General features: G+C 43.7%; 1 protein-coding gene across 1 annotated transcript; it reads right to left on the reverse strand.

Moving 5' to 3' along the window:
• Positions 1 to 1,826: 1,826 nt before the first annotated feature.
• On the reverse strand, positions 1,827 to 19,631 carry LOC135378731 (uncharacterized). The gene is made up of 3 exons (XM_064611817.1): positions 19,506 to 19,631; positions 3,858 to 4,262; positions 1,827 to 2,141 (listed from the first exon to the last, which is right to left on the reverse strand). Exons 1-3 carry the CDS (start codon positions 19,597 to 19,599, stop codon positions 1,936 to 1,938), a joined length of 705 nt encoding a protein of 234 aa, XP_064467887.1. The 5' UTR covers positions 19,600 to 19,631; the 3' UTR covers positions 1,827 to 1,935.
• Between the last annotated feature and the right edge of the window lie 3,520 nt (positions 19,632 to 23,151).

A 23,151-nucleotide genomic window follows, 5' to 3' on the forward strand; every position in this document is an offset into this window, starting at 1 on the left:
CGGGATCTCCAGCGAAAAATATTGCAAGAAAAAAACTGCATCGGCACTTAGTGATTTTTTTCGAGTAATTAATCGGTTTCGGTATACATATTTCTTGCGCCGAGCAGTGCACCAATGCACTCTTTGGATCAGCTATCCGGTTGTCAATTTCATGTTCACCCGCCTGGTTGACACACGGGGTTGACGAAAGATTAGGAGCAGCCGCAAGAGACGCTTTGATATTCCTTCTCAAAGCGACTGGTAAACAGCACTTCCGGTTCTGTCGTTCCGTAGGTGAGATAGCGTGCTGTTATCATGAATGATGACGAACGCGCCGCGAGCTCTGTGAACTAGTGGGCACACTCTTAAAAATTAACTGCACGAAATAAGCACGCTCCTTGCCAACCGTCATCCCGAATGACAGCGTTCTCGTCCGATTTGTTGAAGACGGGAGGCGGAGCCTTCTTTCTGTCCTTATGTACGGCATCATCAGTACAAAAAAAGAAAAAAAGAAACAAACGAAAGAACGCGTACGCCACCCATACTTATCCAATCCAAGGAGAGAAACGTTGTCGTCCGGGGTGATGGTTGGCTAGGATAGCGACGTATGGTGAAGTTCATTTTAAGAGTGTAGGTAAGGAGACGGAACCCCAAAGCGTCTCCTGCGGTCTTGCGGCTGTTCCTTATCTTCCGTCACCCCCGTGTGTCAACCAGGCGGATGAACGCGAAATTGACAACCGGATAGCTGATCCAAAGAGCGCATTGGTGCACTGCTCTGCGCAAGAAATATGTAAACGAAACCGGTATTTTTCGCTGAAGGTCCCGATGTGTAAAACAGTGGTTCCGTAAGCGTGCGAAGTAAAAGTTAAAATGTTTATCTAATTAGTGAACGTATGCAAATGAGCCGCTCACTACTCAGTTCATGGTCGATGTCCCAAGGATATTTAGCGAAGAGAAATTTCTTCGATGGCGCCACCTGTTCACGAATTACTCAGCTGGGAGATTTTCGTGAAACAGCCAGTATACTATGTGCCTGAACCATGTTCATATTTTTGTAATCCGAAGAAGTCTCGTGCGCGAAAGCCTTGCTCAGCAGGTGTAAATAAATAAGTTGCTCCTACAGTTGAATATCACTCTTCAATAGCGACTAGTTCATTTTTCATATGAACATGCTATATAAAAGTGCGTTGCACTTGCAGATGACGTGTTAGCGTCATAATCGAGGCGCATCTTTTCATTTTTTGTATTTCTTTTTTGCAATTTAAATCATATCCTGAGGGAGGGATGTCGTGGGCATTGGAGCGGTCTGCCTGCCTAGATTGACGGCAGTTGCTCGGGGAAGGGATGAAAGAAGGTGCTGTCGTTTGAAAAACAGAAACAAAAGCATAAAAAAAGTAACAAAGAGATCTTGTATCATTTTTTCTGGCAACCCCTAATTTTCTGGCATATTAGACCTCCAACCGGTTCCGAACCTGTTTACAGCCTCTGAACCGGTTAATAGAACCGATATATGTGAACTCCGAAACTGAACCGGAACCGAACCTTTATGGCCGAACCCGAAAAAAAAAACGAAAAAAACGTTTCGGTTTGACGCTCTGGCCAGAACACTTACTACTTTCTCTGTGTTAGTAGCTAAAGAATGCTTAGCATTAAAAAAAAAAAAACTCCCTCAGTAACATAATCGTTACGTTTCTAAAATGCAACATTTCAAATACTGCACCAACATTGAAATAGAAACATCGCGGTAACATTATATTTGAGCATGAAACGTTGCCGCAACGTCTGAACATTTGATCATCAAGTGGCCTCATAGCAATTGGTGTCATTAATGCGCGTGGACATCAGGGGAAGGTCCAAAAATTTCATTTTAGAATGGACATTGTGTCCCATCCCTCCATCAAGACATGGGCGCTCGATTTTATTGAAAATACAACACCCTTTCCGGACCGATCCCTGTCAAGCAACAGGCATGAGCACACTTTGTAATGCTTCCTCCAGGGTCTTCCGGAATTTTCGAAACAGTACAGAAGAGAGCTTGCTTTGTAAGCTTCCTCTCAGTGTCTGCCTCACGTTGTCTGTCTGGGCGAAGTCGCTGAACCCTGTATCTTTGAGCTTCAGGTTCACCTTTGGAATCCTAAAGTTATTCAGCACTGGTGTGCCATCTGAAACAGCACAATTTAGAACAATTATGAAATTAAAACACTCAGAAAAGATGGGACTCGACATAGAAGGTGCTTACGGCAGAGTTATCATCTCTGCCAGATTTTGATGCTCGAGTCTGTCAAAGGGACGAGTAACGTAGAGTGCTGGACAACAGCTTACGGAACAAGCTCCGGCACATGCCTTCTTCAGAGTGACGCGCTATAGCAGCACATAGCACCGTACTGACTTGCAAACAGGTAACTGGGTTACCTAGGGACGTGTCCGTATGTCCGTACGGTCCCATTCGCTGCTAGCCCGTCACTCTGAGGAAGGCATGTGCCAGGGCGTGTTCCGCAAACTTTTGTCCAGCCCCGTACATGTGTGTAGGGTGCGCCTAACTGCGGTCTGTATTTTGTAGAGTAGGTACTTAAGTTGACCAACTTGTGACCGTACGCGCAACCTTCTAGGACGTTGTCCACAAACAAGTTTGTGCAATGGCAAATGAAAGCGGAAGTAGTATTGATGATGGAACGGCTTGCCGAAGTTAACTACGCTGAGGCGCGCAACGTGACGACTATTGCGGATGGAATATCGTGCGTCCTGGGCCCACTTCACGGGTAATGTACCGACATGACTTTAGACGTCGAAGGAAAACCCACGGGAAGCACCCAGTACAGGAACCAGAACGACATCACGCCACATCAAGTGAGACTGAAGAATTTTTGAGCGATGACTCGCGTGCCTGAGGCTGGTAATGCCCCTTATAAAATTATAGCAAAAGCCACATCCTAGGTGCAGCCTGTGCGCAAAGGAGTGCAAAGAGGCTTGTGCAAAGCAGCTGCGCAATGTGTGCATTGTTCCACTCTCAGTGTAGTGGCCTGATCTCCACTCAAAGGGGCCTGAAGTGGGTCGTGGGACAGTCCCTGTCCCATTTCATTCCATAGGGCAAGTTAGTCCCACTTTTTTCTCGGCTGCAAAAAAGTTTCTCAGCGTTGGGCTTTGGTTTTTTTAGTATAAAAAGGCACCAGTAAAACAATGGGAGTCTTCCTGATGATGTGGAGTGGCACACTTTCTCGTGTCCAGCAAAGAGTAAGGATTGACGTAAACGCCACTGGAGCAACACCTCCTAGGTAGAGAAAGCCTGCTTACTCGTCGACGTGGCGCAACACCTAAGAGTCAGCTAATCAGGGCGAGCCCTATCACCATCACCACCACCACCAGCAGCTAATCAGGATCGCTTTTTCAACGGCGATAGCCAATCACGAACGCGCTTCCGGCGGTGGTAGCCATGGAGACCAACAGCCGTCTTTCTGCGACCACTGACTGAATGTCCCCGCGTGCTAAGTGGGAAATCTTCAAAAATAAAGCGCAAAACGGTCCCATATCTTTCTCAAGACTGATTTTCTGGAAAGCGTGTTGAACTTCTTGTCTACAAGTTCCAAGTTAATAATTTAATAATTTGCAAATTCTTGTATTCGTAGAACGGCGACACGCAGTACACACCGATTTTGACTTTTTATGTCAACGTAGCGAAGGGGGGAGGGGAGGAATTAAGCAGGCCTTCTATATCTAGGTGGCGTTGGCTGGAGGCTCTCCGGCAGCAGAGCTGATTTTTAAAAAAGTATCGTTTATGTAACATATGAGCACAGTTAGTCGTAGGCATCGGACGGTCGTATCTGTTTCACAGATGGATTTCTGGATACCACCGTCCCATTAATGGGTCCTCCAACACTTACCTTCTTTGCTGGTGACTTGTACGACAGCGTAAGTGTTCAGCACAATCAACTCCACGGAAATATTCTGCATCTTCCCGTCCTTCCCGGGAGCTCTGTAAGACCCGTTGTAGGTGACGGTGACGCCGTCTAAAGTCAGTTCGCACTTCAGAGTGACTCTCTCAGCTAGCAGCCTTGGACGTGTGCAGTGTCCATGTCGGCGAACCTTGGAGGCCAACCCGATAAGTCGTCCACCAGAGAATTCAACTGTGGTTCTGTGGGTGGGGACGTAATAGTTGACAACGTCAAAACGAATATCGGCAAGCGGGAGAGGATCTTGGGAGGCGTTTCTCACAAGGTCAGGAAGGAAAGCCTCCAGAACGATGTCCAGAAACAAGTTGGAGTCTTCGGTACTGCCGGCAGATACTCCTAATAACCGAAATATATTATGTTAACCTTTGCAACACAACGAGACATTTTTTACATAATTCGAAGCATTTATTGGCTGACGAACCAAGAGAAGTTAATAAGCATCAGGACAAACGCAAAAAAAAGTTATATGCAGCGGAATCAATAGCGTAAGGTAGTAATAGACGCCGCAGCATATATAATATTGTGTCCAGTCGTCTAGCGTCCACGAGCCGTCCTCATTCTCATCTTCGTGGTATCGACGCGGAAGTTTACCGCATGCACCGCTCTGGGTCTCAGGATGAGTGTGATGTGACGGCCCGTGGACGACGGCGACGCGTCTGTGCTGCCGCGCGCTATTGCGCCTGGCAGCCAGTTCTACCGGCTCCGTCCTAGATGTGCGTGAGGCCACGCACATCTGCCCGTTGGGACATTCCATCACCGCCGGTCAGGACTGAGGTAGAGGAACATCACCTTCTCTACATTTGGAAACAGTTGGTGCGAAAAGGAGGTACATGTGCACTTAATAGAAGTGTCTGGAGGTGCTGACAATATATCTTCTCAACTATTCAGTGAAATGATTGTTGTGCATCAGTTCAAAAGGCAGATAGTTCCAAAGCTTAGCACCGTAACAAACAATTAATCGTGTACCATATATGCTTTTTGGTCCATATAGCTTAAAATAATGAAAAGTGCCACTCCTAGTAAAATTATTACACTGTTGAAAGAGTGAGCTATCAAATGGTAGATTTTTTGTGACAATTGAGATTATAAGTAGGATACAACAACGCACGAACAATATCAGGGAAGGGTAGCTCATTCAATAGGCCACCGGTAATTTCGTGCGGAAATGACGTCGGTGTCCTCGCTTCCGTGACGAGCGCCTCGCAGGTTGCGATAGGCAAGGCGCTTTGTGATCGCTGCGTGTTTAAAATTGGTTTCCGATGCGCTTCTGTGGCAGTATGGGTGGCTGTTGTGCTGCTGTGAAGGGCTGACTATTCCTTTCAGGACTACAAGGCCAGGTATTCGCACAGCGACGGTAATGCTGCGTTCATCTCTTACGTATGAATGTATCGAAGAAAATGAAAGCCAGACCATCAAAAACCAATTTTTGAGATTTCGATTTTAAAAATCGGTTTGTCAGCTGCAGCTGAAAATCGCTGCTTACACTCCTGACGCTCGCTTGAAATTTGCTTGTTGTAGCCGTTACACTCAATGTTACATTACGTGCGTGCTTACCGTCGTTAAATTCGCTTATGTACACACACAAAAAAACACAGACTATTAGACACAGACTTTCCGCTTTCTAAAGATGTTTTAGAGCCAGGCACATGCACATCCAGCACTGATAGTGTGCGTCATCTGCTAGCGTAAACACGGAAGTCGACCCTTTTCCCATTATTCTTAGAAAGTAGCGGTCACCTATTGGGTGAAGAGTTCGACAGAGGATGACCGGTGACTCGAAAAACTTGAACTTGAAACTCGAACTCGAGTCTCAGTGACTTTTCCGTAGTTTATAGACATTGCAAGTAGGAGGGATACGTACTGCTCCACGCTGCAACACAATAAATTAGATGTGACTGAATCAGTGAAAAACACAGCTGTCGTAAAATATATAGAGGAAAACATCGCCGGGCGAGGAACATTGCATGGCATGATCGCGATATCTTTTTACAAATGTATCGATGTGCGGCTTCAAAGATAAAGACGGATCGAGAGTTACACCTAAATACTTGATTTCTTATGTCTGTTTAAAAATATGACCGTTAAATGTGAACGCTGTGTCGCTCATAGATGGTTTGTCACAAACAACACATTTTGTTTGTTTTGGTCATATTCACCGACAGGTGTTTAACTGTAAACCAAAGTGCGAGTTTTTGAGTTTCACTACACATTATGTGCGCTGCCTCTGAAGGACTTTCTGAACCAATAAATAAACAAGTGGCATCGACATACATGTATGTTGCTATTTTATCAGAAACCAGTGGGAGGTCGTTAACGTAAAGTGAAAACAGTATTGGACCTAATACAGATACCTGAGGCACGCTAATACTTAACGAAAACTTCAGAGAAGGCACACCGTCAACACTTGTGTCAAAAATCGTGACGTCAACAAAACTTCGGAAAAACGCTAGGGACACCACAGCAAAACAATTTTTTTGCAGCAATACACCATAGCCAACTTTATAGAATGCTTTTCATAGGTCGAGAAAAAGTCTGATGGAGACGTGAGGTTTATCTAAAGTTAGATTAGTTTTATCAGTAACAGGCACAGCGGCGGACGCTGTCGAGCAACCGGCTCGGAAACCGTGCTGGGCGCTACTGATAACATTATATTTCTGTAAGAATGATGAAAGTTGGTCGCAAATTATTTAATAATAATAATTGGGTGTTTACGTCGCGAGACAACTGAGATCCGCAAATTATTCTTAATAAGCTATTTATAACATTAAGCACTGATATTGCTCTATAGTTTTCTACGTTATGCAGGTCACCTGCATTAAAAATAGAGACTACACGCGCAACTTCCTTTTGATCAGGGTACAGCCCTGCAGAGCAAGTATGGTTGAAAATGCGATGCGAGGGCACAGCCATGATATCAATGCCGGATTTGATTACACGAATTGAGGTGGCATCTGGTCCAGCGGCTAAATTGTTGCTTATTTTATTAGCCGTTGAAACAACATATTGCATAGAAATTGGAGCCATCAAAATAATTTGGTAAAGGTGTCTTAGTAAACCTTTAGGGATCGACAGAACATCCATCTGTGAAACGAGAAGCAAGATTTTGACCAAATGAGGTGAAGTATCTAGTGAAGTCGTCGCATATGTGTTTAGTTGATGCCTTGACCGCAGGCACTATATTTTTCTGCTTGTTAGATCTAACAACATAATTTATGGCATCCCACAACTTACGTGGGTCTCCTTGGGATTGCAAAAGAAGATTAGAATAGTAGTTATGTTTCAACTGGCCTGTAAGTTTCGTCGTTCGTTTTCGTAACTGGCCTGGTTACGAAAACATCGAAAATTCGCCTCAAAGATAATACTGAAGGACGACGCTTGCGCCTTCTACACGAATACGTTTTCAATCTCAACCAGTCTAGTAGTTGTTTATTCATCCGTGGCCAAAGGGGCTGGTCGTATTGTCGACGAAAGGTGATATAAATTGAACTGCGAATAGACTTCTGAATAATTTCAATAGAACTGTCGTATTCACGATTTACCTCTCGATCCTAAACATGGGCCCTATCGATCGAGTTTAGAAGAAAGCGGAGAGTTGAGTAAATAACTCTGGTTACAACATCGCTTACAGTAGCGGAGACACCGGTTCGTCCTACGTGGACAGCAGAATAACAATGATGATCACTACTAATAGGAAAGTCGAAAACACGGCAGGTAGGTGCGGTATTCTCTCGTGTAAGAACATGATCAATGATTGATGAAGAATTCCTAGAAGTTCTTGTTGGTGTTTTTATCATATCGCACAACCCAAAATGTTCCAGGAGGGAGGTATAATCACGGTTCGTAGACTTCATTAGATCTATATTAAAATCGCCCACGTTCATGAATACATCACGGAATTCATGCGCGAAAGGACATCCTCAAAGTATTCCTAGCTATTCAAAGCTATTGAGTGCAACAATCGATTACAACTCCGACTGGGTGCCACCTTCGAAAGCAGCGATTTGATCTGTTCATTTGGCTCATACGAATGTTATGGAAGCAATGCACAACTTGTTTCACACGCAGCCGAAGATGTCTTGTCCGGGATGCTGTGCCAACCTTATCTGCGGCAGGAGATTGCAGGGGCAGGACTAGGCAGCAGATAAAGGTAAGACGCGTAATGTTAGATAAGTCAGTCATGCGGTGCCATCACATAGAAAAGAAAAATATGACCTGTCAGTTAATGCTTCATCCTTTAGAGATCAGGCCCCAGCGGGTGTATTCTCAGTACAGATTTGGAATTGACTTATTTGTTAAATGATTTCGCAGGCACTCTGGCACCACCGAAAAGCTTGCACTCCACGTCTCAACTATCACAGTCGGGGTTTCAAGCTGAAGGCTGTCACCAGTGCCAACCAGGGGCCCCTTCAAAGTTCATCTGTTTTTGTTGACGGAACAGTGACGCCTGGTACTGAGACGTTTCATTTTCTCATGAATCAAGTGCATTGCATCACTTGTGCTTGACTTCTTTTATTCGTGTACCCTTGCTGTTGCTCGCTAGCTTAGAGCAACCATGCCTGAGGTGTTTGTGTTCTTACTCCAGCGCTTTCAGAGTAAATTTAAGCAGTATCATCGCATCTTATTCACGGCAGCACGTCTTGTGTGTTTTGAGTAAGGTATGAATTAAAATGTTGGCTCAGCTGTTGTATTTTGGTCACAAATAAGGTGTTCTTCCAGAGCGCTCAAAGGCAGTTCAAGCAGTTTCATGCGTGCAACAGCACATACCTTTTCTCAGTTTTGAGTAAGGTAAATTGAAATATTTCAGTTGATGTGTTTCGGTCATAAATTATGTTTTTCGAGACGTTTCAGGATTACATTCAAACAGCATCATGTGTGCAACAGTACATTCTTTTTCTCAGGTGAAGTAAGGTAAATCTGTCCGCTGTTATGTTCTGGCAATGCAGCAGAAGCTTGTGTTGCATTCAAGTGGTATCATGTATACAAAAACTTGTTTTATGCATTTCTGTAGCTGCTGTACTAATATTACGAGCACAGAGACATTCCTGCAGAACATATCGGAGCATCGTGTGTGCTATTGTTGATATGATCTGCAGCAGTATATTGATAATGTTAATTACTCAATGACTTTAGCTAACATTTACATTCTTACTTCCAGGTAAACCTGTCACGCAGGTGCCCTACCCTTTGGTATGGTTAGTTCAAGATTGTACCGAAACAATCAACCTGGAGCATCATTTTTCAATAGGCAGTGGCATTACTATCACAACACACTACACACTGCATGTCTGAGGTGCGTGTACAATGCATCAAACCTATTCTCAAGTACAGGCGAGCTGGTACGCAATTACAACATGAAACAACTGACACAGAGATCGTAAAGCCATGCCTTTTCCTCCGCGCTTCGGGTTTCATGTTGTTATCATCAGTTGCAGCTCATTTCGCATGTGCTGTGCAGCATGAGCTGAAGCACATATTGTTTTGGTCACATGACACGGGACATAAATAGCAGAGTTCGAGGTAACTCGTTACTGTAACTAAGTTCCTTTTTTTGGTAACTTGTAACGTAACTCGGTACTTTTGCGCCGTGGTAACCTTCAGAGGAACTCGTTCCTTTTTTTGGTAACTTTGCCAAAGTAACTTAAGTTCCAAGTTACTTTTAACTCGCTTTTCACTCGCTTTTCACTCACGTTCACACATTTTCTTGCTTTCTCTCCGGTTCCTTCATGGCATATTTTGCCATAAAACGTGATATTCAATGAGTGACAGTATTTTATTCAGGAAATAAGAATTGATGCCATTGAAATAAAGCTGAACCATTGTGCGCCCACAGGGGGTAAGATGCAAAGTGTTCGAATAAACCTCTACCAGAGAAACGTCATCATGACATATTGGGTAGACAGACTGAAACCGAAACAAAGCGGAAGGACGGCTGGGTTCCACGAATGGACACTTGTTCGCTGTCTCCCATTGAAAGAAAAGTAGGACCGAGGGTCTCGTCCATTCAAGGGGTCATGTCGTAATCCCCTCAAGACTGTGGCTTTCGGGCGCGACCTTGTTCACCTCTAGCTTCGAGCGTAGTTCTACCAAATTTTGGCGCTGTGGAACACTATGACGTCATTTATTTACAAACAGTGAGAGGTCTATTGTTGGGCATAAAGGAAAACGATCTAAGCGTGTTGCACTCCTCCGCAGGCAACTCAAGGTCTAACTCTGCGTAATGCTATTTTGTGTCCGGAGTAACTTGGAAGTAACTCGTTCTTTTTGTTAAGTAACTCAGTAACTGCGAGTTAGATTTCATGCTGAAGAACTTCGTTATTAACTTAGTTACATTAGCACGCGGTAACTTAACTTGTAACGAGTTATTTTTGACGGGTAACTTCTCAATCTATGATAAATAGTACTATACAGCATTCTACATCATGTAATCTAACAGTTGTTCACGTTAGAATATCTTAACCATGAAATTTACCCTCCATGAACCATACTATGTCCAAATACAAACAACTGCTAGACAGCAGCTGTACTGTTGCCGTATAGCATTTATGGCTGGCGTCCTGTGATCGGAAACAGCGGTGTCTTTTTCTTTTACTACCGGTAAACTACAGTAAAGATTTAGAAATACTGTGTCATACCATAAAGCACTGTGGGAAATGGCAGTTTGAACAACTGGAGAAGACTGTCATTAGAACGGGGGACATGTTCTACGGTAAAATTTTTTACAGTGTGTGCTGTACCATGTAATGCACTGCAGGCCCACCACAGTATGGTAACGCTTTGAATACTGATTTGCTCAAAAAAGGAATGGGTACGTTTCTTCTGCTAACTTCACCTTATGCAATGTAGTAGAAAAATGTTTTGAGCCAATGGGGAGGAGGACATCATTCTGGAGGGACATCATTCTACAGTCTCGTTGACCTACAATGTGTCATGTGTGAAGGTAATTTTGAAGAGTGTAGGCGGTACAAGACTGTGTTCCCACATTCTTGGCAGTGTTGACTAATAATCATAATAAAGTAGAGAGTACATTTGTTGCTTGATATATTTGTGTCACGGCAAAGTATGTAGAGATACATCTGTCTCAACATGCAGGTGCCAAAACTGCTTTTTTGTGCCTAAAATATGACAAATAGTTGTCTGTTCAACAAAACTAATCATGTGCCGGCCTCCATGACATGTCTGTGACATTCCAAAGTGATTAACATGTCCCATAGATGTGTGCAATGCTGAAGATGACTGTGTACCTTCTATGGATTTTGTTTCAAGAAAAGTACAGTGTGATTTGCTAACAGCGCCTGGTTGTACCTTCATAATTTTACATAAAAATATGTAAAGTTTCCGGAAGGAAACATCATGAAGGTCCATAGCGAAAAACCCTGAGACGAGGTAGAGGAAGGGACATACAGAATGTCTCAGCATAGTCTGTGTATGTCCCTTCTTGTATCTCCTCTTCAGGTATCGCCATCATGGACACTATCATCAGCTCGCTTACTGCTGAACCGTTCTTTCAACGATAAAGGTCACTTTCATGATCTGGATGGCAGCCGACATGCTGTCAATAAAAAGAATAATGGAAGGAGCTCAATATGATCCTTAGGCTGTGTGTGGTCATTGCCTTCTGAAAAACGGTGACTTGGAATTTCAGGACAGTGCCCGCAGTGGTAGTATTCTTGTGTTCTCACCCTTGACGCCCATTGTGTGTCATCGGTCACCTGTAATCTGGTAACATGCACATAGCTAAAACAAAGTATATTTGTATTTCTTTGAATACAGTTGGTACAGCACATTGTTTTTTACGTGTTCTTTGGAAAATATCAATAAAAAAATTCTCTACTCTGCAAGTCTCCTGTCAGCTCAACAGAGCAGCTTCGAATTTCACTAGAAGCCACGTGTGAAACATAGAGCAAACTAGTGTTGAAGGTCCATATAGGTCATAGATAGATACTATTATTATTATTAGATCATAGGTCAGGCTTAGGCCCTGGTTGGTAGCAACGCAATTGAACCTTATTAAAAACTGGTGCAGGAGGTGGCCAACATAACTAAATACACCAACTGACTCTCACAAATTTTGTGGTATTATACTTTTGAAACAACATTAATACGCCGCAGTGGTCTTTTCTCCTTTGTTCCTTTTAACCTAGAAATATTAGGTCTTCGGCATCACCAGCCTTAGTTGCTCAGCATGCAGTTATTTACGTTGAACGCTGCAGTTTCATTTTTGTTTCTCTGGACAAGCAAGCCCGGGCTTCCCCATTTTGATAAGGGTCTTTCAACTTTGACAGGGCATTTGTGGACAAGGAAAACATTTGGACTCTGTGTATTTTTCTACGAAGTGCACCGTAAAAGGCAGAGGACAGCATCAACCATTTCCACCAAGATTATTAAATTTGTGATAAAGTACATATACCGTTTGTCACTGACTAATTTGGTGGCAAAGTTACTGGAGTAGCAGTTGTGCAATTTAAACACATGTTAAAAAAAATTCGGGTATGGGAAGTGCTGCCTAATTGAATATATGGAGTACACAATATAATAAATGGTGGGTTTACATAGCGAGACAACTGAGTGTGGAATACACAGCACAGCGTAATGTTCCTTGTTCTGGCAATGTTAGCATGGTTCAAGAAGTGGGAAATGCTGCACTACCCTTAATTGCATCTGTTCGGCCCAGCAAACAGGATACATATATCCTGATTTGAAGACACTATGCCTAACTCAAAAGCACTATGAGATCGACCCGTACGTGTTTATTTGCGAAACTATTATGAATGAAATATGGCCTGTGTGGTATAGAGCAATGCGCACACTCAAGTAAACATGCAAAAAATACGTATAAGGGCTCTCGATCTACATCCCGCGATGCGCTCTACGAGATAAACAACACACTAGAAAACTACATCGAAGACTTTTCGTGCGGGTCAACTCAAATGACCACTTTCATATAACCGACGAATGGTTGAACGAATGCAGTTCGAATCTTTGTTTGTTTGATTATTCAAATTCAAATTCAAAATACAAATGCAAGTAAAAAACAGACACCACAATAGGGATTCCATAGCATAGCTAGTTAAGAACACCCATTATATGTAGTGTGCTAAGAATCGGCAATTAAAGAACGAAACATAGAATATTCAGGTGCCCTGATATCAACCGAGATACAACGATGTGGAAACAATATAACGTCTCAAGTCTTTAACTCAATATTTGGGTGTTTACGTCGTGAGACAACTGAGATCCAAGTCTTTAACAAAAAATCTACTATTTTTGAGCTCAATTGGCAGTTGATTCCAAATCCTAGGACCAAAAGACGCAATTAATCTCGTACCGTACACATTATTTGGACGAAATAGCGTATATTGAATCAATACCACACTTCTATTGTTTCTAGTGGAAACACGGAACATATCATTTTGGAATGGTGCTTCCCTAGTTATGACTGAATGGATTAAAAGAGCGCATCGTTCACGCACAAGGTCCGGAAGTGGCACAATGCTAAGCTGAGAGAAGAGCCCAGCAGAGTGTGTCCGAAGGTCAGAATAAGTTATTATTCTCAAGACCCGCTTCTGTAATTTGAATGAACAATCAAGGTAGGTCACCCAGGTGTTGCTGCAGGTCGTAATACAGTATAGTAAATGGGACTGGAAAAGGGCAAAATATAACTGTCTCAGGATATACAAGGGAAAGCACTGTCTTGCCAAGAACAGCGCATGGCAGGACTTTCTCAATTTTCGAGCCACACTGTCGATTTGTAACCTCCACGACAAACTACAATCGAGGATAACACCGAGATAACTTATGTGGTCAGATCACTCGATTTTCTGACCAGAGATGTGGTCAGAATGGTCGCGAAACATTCCTACGTCGTTCATTGCAGTCACGCTATGATGCTGCACAATATATGTATCTCGTGTAACAAGCCTGCCAAACGCACGATGTGCACACGGGAAGAAATACGGTCGTCTTTCTTTGAAGACCAGTCCTCTGCAAGTATATGCTCAAACGACCACCAAGTCTCACGTTGTTGCAGGGCTTATGCAAGAAGAAGCGCAACGAAGACGTGGATAAACATACCCCCCCCCCCCCTGACAAAGGCAGATCGGCGAGCACTCCTGAAAGGCCGTACTTCATATTTATTTGCGCTGCATTATAAAAAAGGAAAAAGCTCGCGTTTCCGCATCCATTAATTATATTATTATCCCCTTAATTACAATTATGATGTCTTTCTTCCTTTCTTTCTTCAATATTGTCATTTTTAGCGTGTATCTTTCCTGCTCCATTCGTCGTTCTTGGTGACAGTGAATCACGGCGGGCAACATTGTTTGCTTTCAAATCCAAGCCGAGCCACTCCTTCCTCGCCTGTTCTTTGCCATATTTACTTGATAGCGTCGTGGCGCCATTTACAGGTTCTCTGGTAAGTTAGTTTTTTTTTTTAGCGTTTCAAGTGGATTTTTGTTTGTGTGAAGTGGCAGGATGTGGGCATGCTGGACGTCTATCTGATCGAAAACCTCCGGCACGTTGATGAGAGTTTACGAATACTGCAAAGCGTAGCTGATTTTTGAGGACAGAAATTCGTCGTCAAGTGGATTTCCGACAAGGTGCATTGACGCTTATATTGTTGCTACATGTGAGTCTTCTAATGTTTTATTTATTTCAACATATAAAAGTATAAAAACTATAAGATAAAAAAAGTATTTGTAGCTGCTGCATGCAGGGAGCTGCAGTGCACGTAGTTCTGAGTTAGCGCTCAGCTCAACATTTTATTTTCCGAGCATGTACAAAGGATTTCAATCGCGTACTTAATGGTTGACACCGGCCGTATTTTTAGAGAGGACGCATAATACAGTTGGAGGACTTGTTTATTCCACTATTTGTCACAATGATGGAGTAGCATAACTGGTGCATAATTGATCTATGGAAGTGTCTGTAAGTGTCAAGTATTTAGCACTGTAATGGTCATCTTTGTCCCCATATGGGGGTAGGAACAGACTTGAATATACTCAGGGATTCTATTCTATGTTTTCAAACAAATTGTGAAAATTGTGCTTTCCTTGTAGGAACACGGTGAAGGTAGACAAGCACCAGCCTACGGGAGACCAAAGAAAGCCTCGCGTCAATGCTTGCGAAAATGCAGTGACTCAATACAGTACACCTGTTCACATGTTATTTTACGTTCCTGACCCTCAATACTTCACAGCGAATTGAATTAAATTTGTGGCCAAGTCAACCAGAGACAACGTAGTATGTGCATGGGGGAGGAAGTAGTCAAAAGAAAAGTAAATGACTTTCAATAGCTGTTCAAAGCAAAGCACGCTGACTTTCAAAATGAAGTCTAAAGGAAGTCCAGAGCAGAAATGTCCTTTGAAATGTTTTGGAGAAATGTCAAAAGGAAGTCTGTCGCAAATGACAATTAGTTGTCCAAAGCAGTTCCAAAGAATTTTTCATATAAAATCTGTAGAAATTCCAGTATAATCTCTATTGACTCTTTTGACATATTTCTACAGAAATGGAATAGAATTTCTATAGCATGAACAAATATTTTGTCATAAGGACTATCTGTGGGGCTGTATAGTAAATGAAAGTCATGAGCATTCTAGATTATACATTTATTTGGTTTCGTTATTATGTGCTGCAGATTCGACAGATATACAGGGAGTTTAACGAAAATTTCCCGGCTGAATAATTCAAAAACTGTAATTATATCGGGAAATTTATTTGTCTGTTAGCATCCTTTATGCGTCGGCCACAAATTGACCACTCAGCCTTTGGGTTTCATGCGCTCGTGAATTGAATAAATTTCCAGCTTTATTTTGCTTCGCTGGGCTTTCGCGCCCGAGCCGTAGCGATGGGAACCCCGAGAAAGTGCCAAACCCGTAAAAAAATGCATCGACTTTCAATTATCTTTGGAGTAATTAACTAGTTTCAAATTTTACAAACAGTTTACAAATTTGCGCGAAGCAGTGCAAGGATGCGCTCTGTCGCCCAACTTCCTTGCGCTCAAATTCCTGTTCATCCGCTTGCATTGGTCGCGGGGGTGCCACAAGATAAGGAACAGCCACGAGCGAGAGTGTCTACCGAATTCGTAATCAGGATCACAGTCGTGTCATTGGAAGGGCAAGATTGTGCGCGTTTATCGCCATAATGACAAGCACTTGTCAGTCGCGATAAAAATAGTTATCACGGGACAAAAGTGGGTTGCTGTTAACGTGAGAAGCATTGTCGTTGAATGAGACCTTGTGCACAATTTGTGGGGAAATAGCATGGAAATACATGGATTAGACTTTATAGTGTGACTTACTTCGCCCCCTTTCCTCCTTCCGCGGAACCCAAGAGCCCCCAAGGAGGAAGTTCTGTGTAAACTACTGAGCGAATGCATGGCCATTCTACCGTGATGGGGAAGATACATGCGACGTGAACGTTTGAGGCACTGCTTTGTCTCGCTGTAACGAAGCTGTGCAGAAAGCGCTGAACCGTTAAAAGTTATGCACCCATGACATTGTCGAAATATTTCATTATTTTTCCCTGGTTTTCTTTTAAATAATCAATCAGTCAATCAATCGAAATATTTCACTCATTCTTTCTTGGAAGCGTACGCGCGGTACTAGGAAACACCGCGAGTAATGGGGGGTGATAGGAGTACGAGATGCAGTAACTGAATCCGAATCATTCAAAATGTCTAAGCAAACCATATACATGTAGGATCCGCCGAGAGTGGTTCGTGCTTTGGATAACGCGACTTCTAACCGATAAAAATCTTTCAAGAGGTTTATGAATTAAGAGAGGAGTCCAAGTTGGGTAAAAGTCATTTACCGTGGAGTCAAAGTTGAAATTCCCCATTAGAACGATAGCAGTATCACGTTATCCCGCACTAGCTAGGTACGGATTGAACTGGACAATGCTCCGAATATGCACAGTGAGGTAATCGGAGGCAAAGCACTGTGTCCTTAGGAGCGGTGAGCCCGTATTTTAGAAGACTGCAATGAGAAGACACCTCATGTAGCCAATGGTAACCTAACCCGCACAGACCATCTAAATGTCCAAACATATGATCCAGATTTCTGTACTAAAGAAGTTTAGACTCTCATATTCGTAGCTTCGGAAACCATCATGGATATGTGACGGGTGGCCATAGTGCTGGCTCCACTCATTAGATAAATCGCTACTCCACCGACTCCGATACCGTCCCGATTAAACTGAGTGATCTATTTGAAACCGGAAATATCGTACCCATCACTTTCGGGAACTAAAGTGAACTTTCGTTCCCTTTAGGAATTGATTGACCTGTTGTTCCGGCCACCGCAATGCGTTACCTAAATGTTCTACATTGTGGGTTAAACGTGGAGCCTTAGCACTAGCAACGCATATTTTTCTACAGGAATTCCCAGACTGAACTGCGACTTTTAAGCAATGCGGTATCCGATGAGCAGTCAACAGAACTTCGCCGTATAACACACGCAATATCTGTTGCAGCGCGCGGCATCCATCGTTCTGGTAACGCGAGCGCGCAGAGTGAGCATCCTGAGTGTTTAACCTACTGCTTTGGCGAGGTTGAACCAACCCCACCCCACCCTGTTTTTCTGAATACGCCGCTGGTTAGACGCGGAACAATCGACCGGTCGCGTTGCTACAACGCTGTAGTAGCCGACATTATTGGGCCAATAAAGGTACTTGAATGATCTAACGTCACAACATCCCAGAGGACGCCGGGAGATTTGACTGCGGATGAGCACAATCTGACAAACAAACTTTGCCAGAAAATGCGCGCTTTTTCAACACTGAGCCCTTGTGTATCGCTTGTGTGCTACCCCACATCACCCAACACGCATAATCTGACCTCTAAGAGGTCTGCGTGCGAATATCAGCACTTGAGGTGGAACACGTGAGGCATTTGGCCGCCCGTTTCGTTCATAACGACACTCTCTCTATTGTGAAGGAGACTGGCTACGGAAGTCTGGGGGGGGGGGGGAGGAAGACGAAACGACCTCTTTTCATTATCTCGAGGCTCTCAAGTAACAATTACTTTACGCGCTGGCTGAAGCTGTAGCAGCTTCCTTAGAGTTGGGTGCTAGCACAATTTCTTATTCGGTCAGATGATCCCAGAGCACGACGGTAGAATCTGAACAAATCGGCTCTTATCTCTCAGTCACGAATACCACGATACGCCACATAGCTGAGTTAAACCTGTCGATGGCACTACCCAAATAACCAAATGTGTTTCATTTTCGCATTTGGAATAATGGCTTTTTAGATAGTAGGTTTCCCATTTTCATACAGCCAGGGGCTGATTAGAGGGAAGGGAGAGGGGGCACCCCCCCCCCATCTCCCATGAAACCAAGGCCGCTCTCGCCACATCAAAATGCAATGGTTTTCACGACCCATGTCGTCTGCACTTTATACACATTTGGTTCAGCGGAAAAATAGAGGTTCAATTGCTTCTGTGCAACAGAGAAATGTGTCATCTTCAGCAGTCATTTTTCTTTCAGTTTATTTGAAGTAACTTCAATTCCTTCAATTCAGCTTCGAAATTTGGCTAGTCAACCCCGCATCTTCTCGACACAAATGAAAAATCGATGTCAAACTGTCCATGGACATCGCTCGTAATGAAGTAATGCAATCGTTTTTGTATGAAGTCCAAATGACATGATGCGTGAAACCCACTGTAGTGTGACTATTTCGCAATATGCTGGGGAACTTAGCGTTCTACCAGTCGATGTGCTCGGCGACTCACAAAGACTTCTCCTTACTTTGCGAGCACTAACCGACCAGTGAGTGCTCTCGAGGCTGCTTCTTCAGGTTATCAAAATGGATTGTGCATATGCACGTAAATCGCATCTCTGCTGGCCTATGTTTTTGTGGGTTCCACGATTTCTTGAACCATTGTGAATGCGACGCACCTAACTGTCCGCACAAGACCTGTCACTAGTCGGCGCCCAAAGAACCGAGAACCGCAATCGCAGGACACAACACGAGAAGGTCATTTGCGGGGTACCGAATGTACGCTTAGCACTGCCACCAGGTAATAACACACAATTGAAGCGTCCATTCGAAAAGAGGGAACACCTGACAATAGGCACCATTCAATTTTATTTGGTTCATCCCTGCGGCTAATACCCTCTGCAGCCTGCTTATTCAGCCGTTTGGTCATAGCTGCACTTCTGTCGGGCTGGGGTGTCTAAACGAGCAAAAGTTTTGAAGGCACATGAAGGAGACATGCCACCACGCTGCTTTCATCGGCCTTTAGTTTCTAGTCGCATGCGCCATCTGTCCTAGTGACGCGGAACAAACAGTTTGTATTTTTAATTTAAATTTTCTCTTTTGTAACGTCATTTCTACATTTTCTCTTGTCTGCTAACAGTTACGAAATGCAAATAAAAATGTTCGCGCTGAAAGGCGTTACCAAGCAGTCCTGTTGCATAGTATACCCTTTTGCCTGTGGCTGCTGGTCCCGCCTGACATGAATTATGCGTATACGTGGTGAGGCCGAACATTGAGTGTCCCCCCCCCCCCCATACGGAAGTGTTAAATCCGCCCCTGCTAACAGCCAAAATAATATTCGAGCAATATGATATGAAATGCACTAGCCTGTAAGGAGCAGCGCCGCGATGACCACTCGTATAGAATCCATGAAACCCTTCCTTCCTGATGCAGTTCTGATCCCTTCTAGCCGAAACCGCATTCATAAACGACATCTATAAAATAATCAGAATCATAGGCTGTGGGAACGATAAGGGTTGAATCGGCTCTCTGGAGATTACACTGTTTTCTGCGAACGAGGTCTGCGTTATCAGGAACAGAGGTATATCTTATTGCCGAGAGGGAATGTTTCACACCCTGACTGGCTAATTTAATGCTATATATATCTCACAGACAATTGTCCCATTATCCCAACGTCCATTTCGTAAGCATATCGGTATCAAGGCGACAAATAAAAGATAACAAAATTCGTTGGAAGGTGTTTTAGCCTTTCATCGATTGATTACCACATAGAAGCGTACACCAGCGTGATTTCTTCAGTTGCTTGGGAAGTCTAGTACACGTGATGCATCCGGGTATTGTGCATTTACAGAAGACACTCAACGAGCTGCTGCATCGCTTCAGGAAAAATGTTTGGAGGACTGACCTTCGGTTCCGTCACATTGCCATCCACCACAAGTACACACTAAGAAAAAAGAAGTAAATGGGGTGTAACTGCAGCTTTTACTCCTCTAGACTGCAGTTACTCCCCATTTATTCCCCTAACCCCGACGTGTATTCACCAGTACTGCAAATTGTCACTAAACTTCGCGAATGGTCTTCCGCATGCAACAACAACAAAAACAACGACATGAATGTTTATGGGATGAGGTCAACAGTCGAATGCAACAGTCTACGTAAGTATGTGCTCTTGGTCAATTTGATGTCATAAGGCTCTATAACTCAGCCAACTTAGAATTTAATTTTTCCTCCCATACAAAGTAAGAAACAGTTAGCGTTTCTTTCTTCGCAAATTGTGCCCTATTTATGTCGCAAGGTTCTGATATCACTCGATATATCACTGTTGTCGGTTTGATTCAAAGTATTTTCATGCATGCACACGAATTTTGCACGTGGGACTCTTAGAACAGAACGTGAAATGCAGTCTCACCTCTGTAACATTCATTTACTCCCGCGGATTTACTCCTGAAACGGACTATTTTCAGTGGCAACACATTTAGTCCCCAAGAGGCGTAAAATCACTCTTTTTTTTTTTTTCGAATGTACTTTTTCTCTGAAAGAGCTGATGCCGATGCACATCAATATGATTACGGCTGACAGCTGCATATGTGAATGCGCGCCTTTGCAGTGCTGATCACTCTCTCTTTGCCGGCGTCCTCTAGGTGAAACGATAAGGCCGGCCCGCATGGTGCGTGTTTCTGAGAATATCGCGCTGCATAGCACTCTACATGGCCACGCACCGTGAAAAAATACGCCTGTCAAACCGCATGGGGCGCAAATCGCGCTGCTGCGTCGACAGCGGGTTTGGAGTGTGTGCTTTACGAAGTCCTTCCTCTACCATCCTGAAATTGTTATTTTTGTGTGCGTTCCTTTGTAATTGAAGTTGTTGTACTTGGAGATGTCCTTCAGCTTCTTCGTCAGAGCGGCCATTGCTAGAGAACGAAGTAGAATGCTAGATCAGAACCAGAAGTGACTTGCTGCGCCCTGGCTGGTTGCTATGGGCGCCCGTGGACCGACTGGTGGTGGTGGGGGTCGTATGATGTTCTAAGGAAGAGGAGTGAGGAACGTGAACTGACTGCTGCGTGAAATATGAAACCTGCTCGGATGCAGTGAACCACGCGATACGAGCAGCTGCGATGTACACAAGTTCGCGCTGGGCGTGGAAACTCAGCATTTACGCAAGAAAAACGCACCATTGGGGCCGGCCTATATTCAAGGGCACGTAGTCTATCTAAAATGACGTCGAAACGTGTCATCCCCTTAATTACTATGCCTTCAACTGCCTTTTACTGTACAATACGATATGCGAGCAGGTCAGATGTCTGCGCAGCTTCCCAATGTCCCACTTTCCCCTATATCCCATGGAAGGAGCTCATTGAACCCTCTCCCAAAAAAGGGGTTACAGCAAACGGCTCTAGGTTACGAAGCGCCCCGTTTCTTTTGTGGATCCATGCGGGGAGCCATAACGAACGGATACTCCCTTATCTCAGCCCTGTGATTGGACAGACACTATGTCACATGCTGCCTCCAAACTTTACCCTCCAACCCTGCCGCAGAGTCAAGGTGTCGTAGTATATTCCTGTGACATAATGTTCCCTAGCAGAATGCATGCTGAAAAGTGAGGACATCTGCAACGTAACATTTTAGTCGTGCATATTTTTTCCTAGAGATGCCGTAATCGCTATAGTGAGCATTAACTTCTCAGAAACTATTCATAAACATAGACACGAGACAGAAAGTGAGAAAATAATCTGTTCATCTGAAAACGAGAATATGAACTGAATTTCTCATACAGGGTGTTTCACGAAAAATGAGCCAAAGTCCTAAAAAAATGGTTCATCGGACACCAAAAAGACGGACTGTATAGTGGTACCAGTGGTGCGAGGAAACTCAGATAATTTTTCTTTTGTAATTAATTAGTTAATTAAGTGAAACTGATTAGTTCATTTTTTAATTATAATGATTGGAGCCAAAATGTCAATAAGGAACTTGTAGCGGGCGATAAAACAACACGAAACCTGTTCATTGCAACATTGGGCGAGAATCATGCCAGTGCAACTCTCATCTCCGAGGCCAAGGCCGTGGCAGCTTTTGTGGAAGAAGGAAAATGGCTGGCATGCACGCACAAGAATTGCAATAACAACGCCCGACATGCACAGGCACACTATATGAAACTCGCTATTGTTTCAAGGTTTGTTGCAGCGTACAGATACCGTGGAAAAACCCAAGTGCACGAGACACTCACACAACTCATTTCCGGAGTTAAACGCTTCGAAGCCAACGTGTGACCATGAACCTATTCGTTCTCGTGGCTCTTACTATTTGCTTGGTTTCAGGTGAGTCACGCTATCATTATTTTATAGCTTTGCGAAGAATCGGATTTTTCGAATTCCGAATCGAATGCGTAATTCTGTATTCCAACTTCGCATCGAAGTAATGTATCTTCCAAACCGAACGGATTCGAATCATACGGAAGCTCCACTCCTAAGCACAAAAGCGTCGGAATAGAGACATGAAACAAAGTGAGTGCTGCATCGCATGATGATCCGCACGCATCTATTGTGTATGCATCCGAATATCCGTATTATGCTGTATTACATAACTGATTCGATTATATATCTATTCACTTCGTATACGCTTCGTATTTTACGACTACTATTCCCACATGTCTAGTTTTTTATCGGCCTCTCTCTCTCTCTAGGTAACAGTCTGCGAAGCTCTCTTAAAAATCACGTCAAAGAAGTGGTTGTAAAATAAAGAACATTATTCCGTCAATAAAAAGATTACGCACGGTGTAGACGAAAGAGCAATTTTAATCTGTTACTTGCATCCCTCCGTTGGTTGTAACCAAGGTCGTAGTGAAGACTGAGAGGTGGCGGGTTCAAATCCTTCCACTCGGTCTGATGTCCGATGGTTTCCCTGGGTTTTCCGGCAAACTTCTCAGGCGAATGTCTGCACAGTTCCCCTTGAAGTCGGCCAGGTTGTTTCACAAAACGAAAACGCTCAAGAAACGCCAAAGGCAAAACGCTTCGTC

This window comes from Ornithodoros turicata, chromosome 1 (assembly GCF_037126465.1).
Source record: "Ornithodoros turicata isolate Travis chromosome 1, ASM3712646v1, whole genome shotgun sequence".
NCBI classification, from domain to species: domain Eukaryota; kingdom Metazoa; phylum Arthropoda; class Arachnida; order Ixodida; family Argasidae; genus Ornithodoros; species Ornithodoros turicata.

Coding starts and splice junctions, on each gene's coding strand:
- LOC135378731 (XM_064611817.1), bottom strand. CDS start 19,599: ATGCGGTTTCGGCTAGAAGGGATCAGAACTGCATCAGGAAGGAAGGGT. Junction 4,263..19,505: donor CGCGGCGCTGCTCCTTACAG/GCTAGTGCATTT, acceptor TTCGGTTATTAG/GAGTATCTGCCGGCAGTACC. Junction 2,142..3,857: donor ACAAGTCACCAGCAAAGAAG/GTAAGTGTTGGA, acceptor GTGCTGTTTCAG/ATGGCACACCAGTGCTGAAT.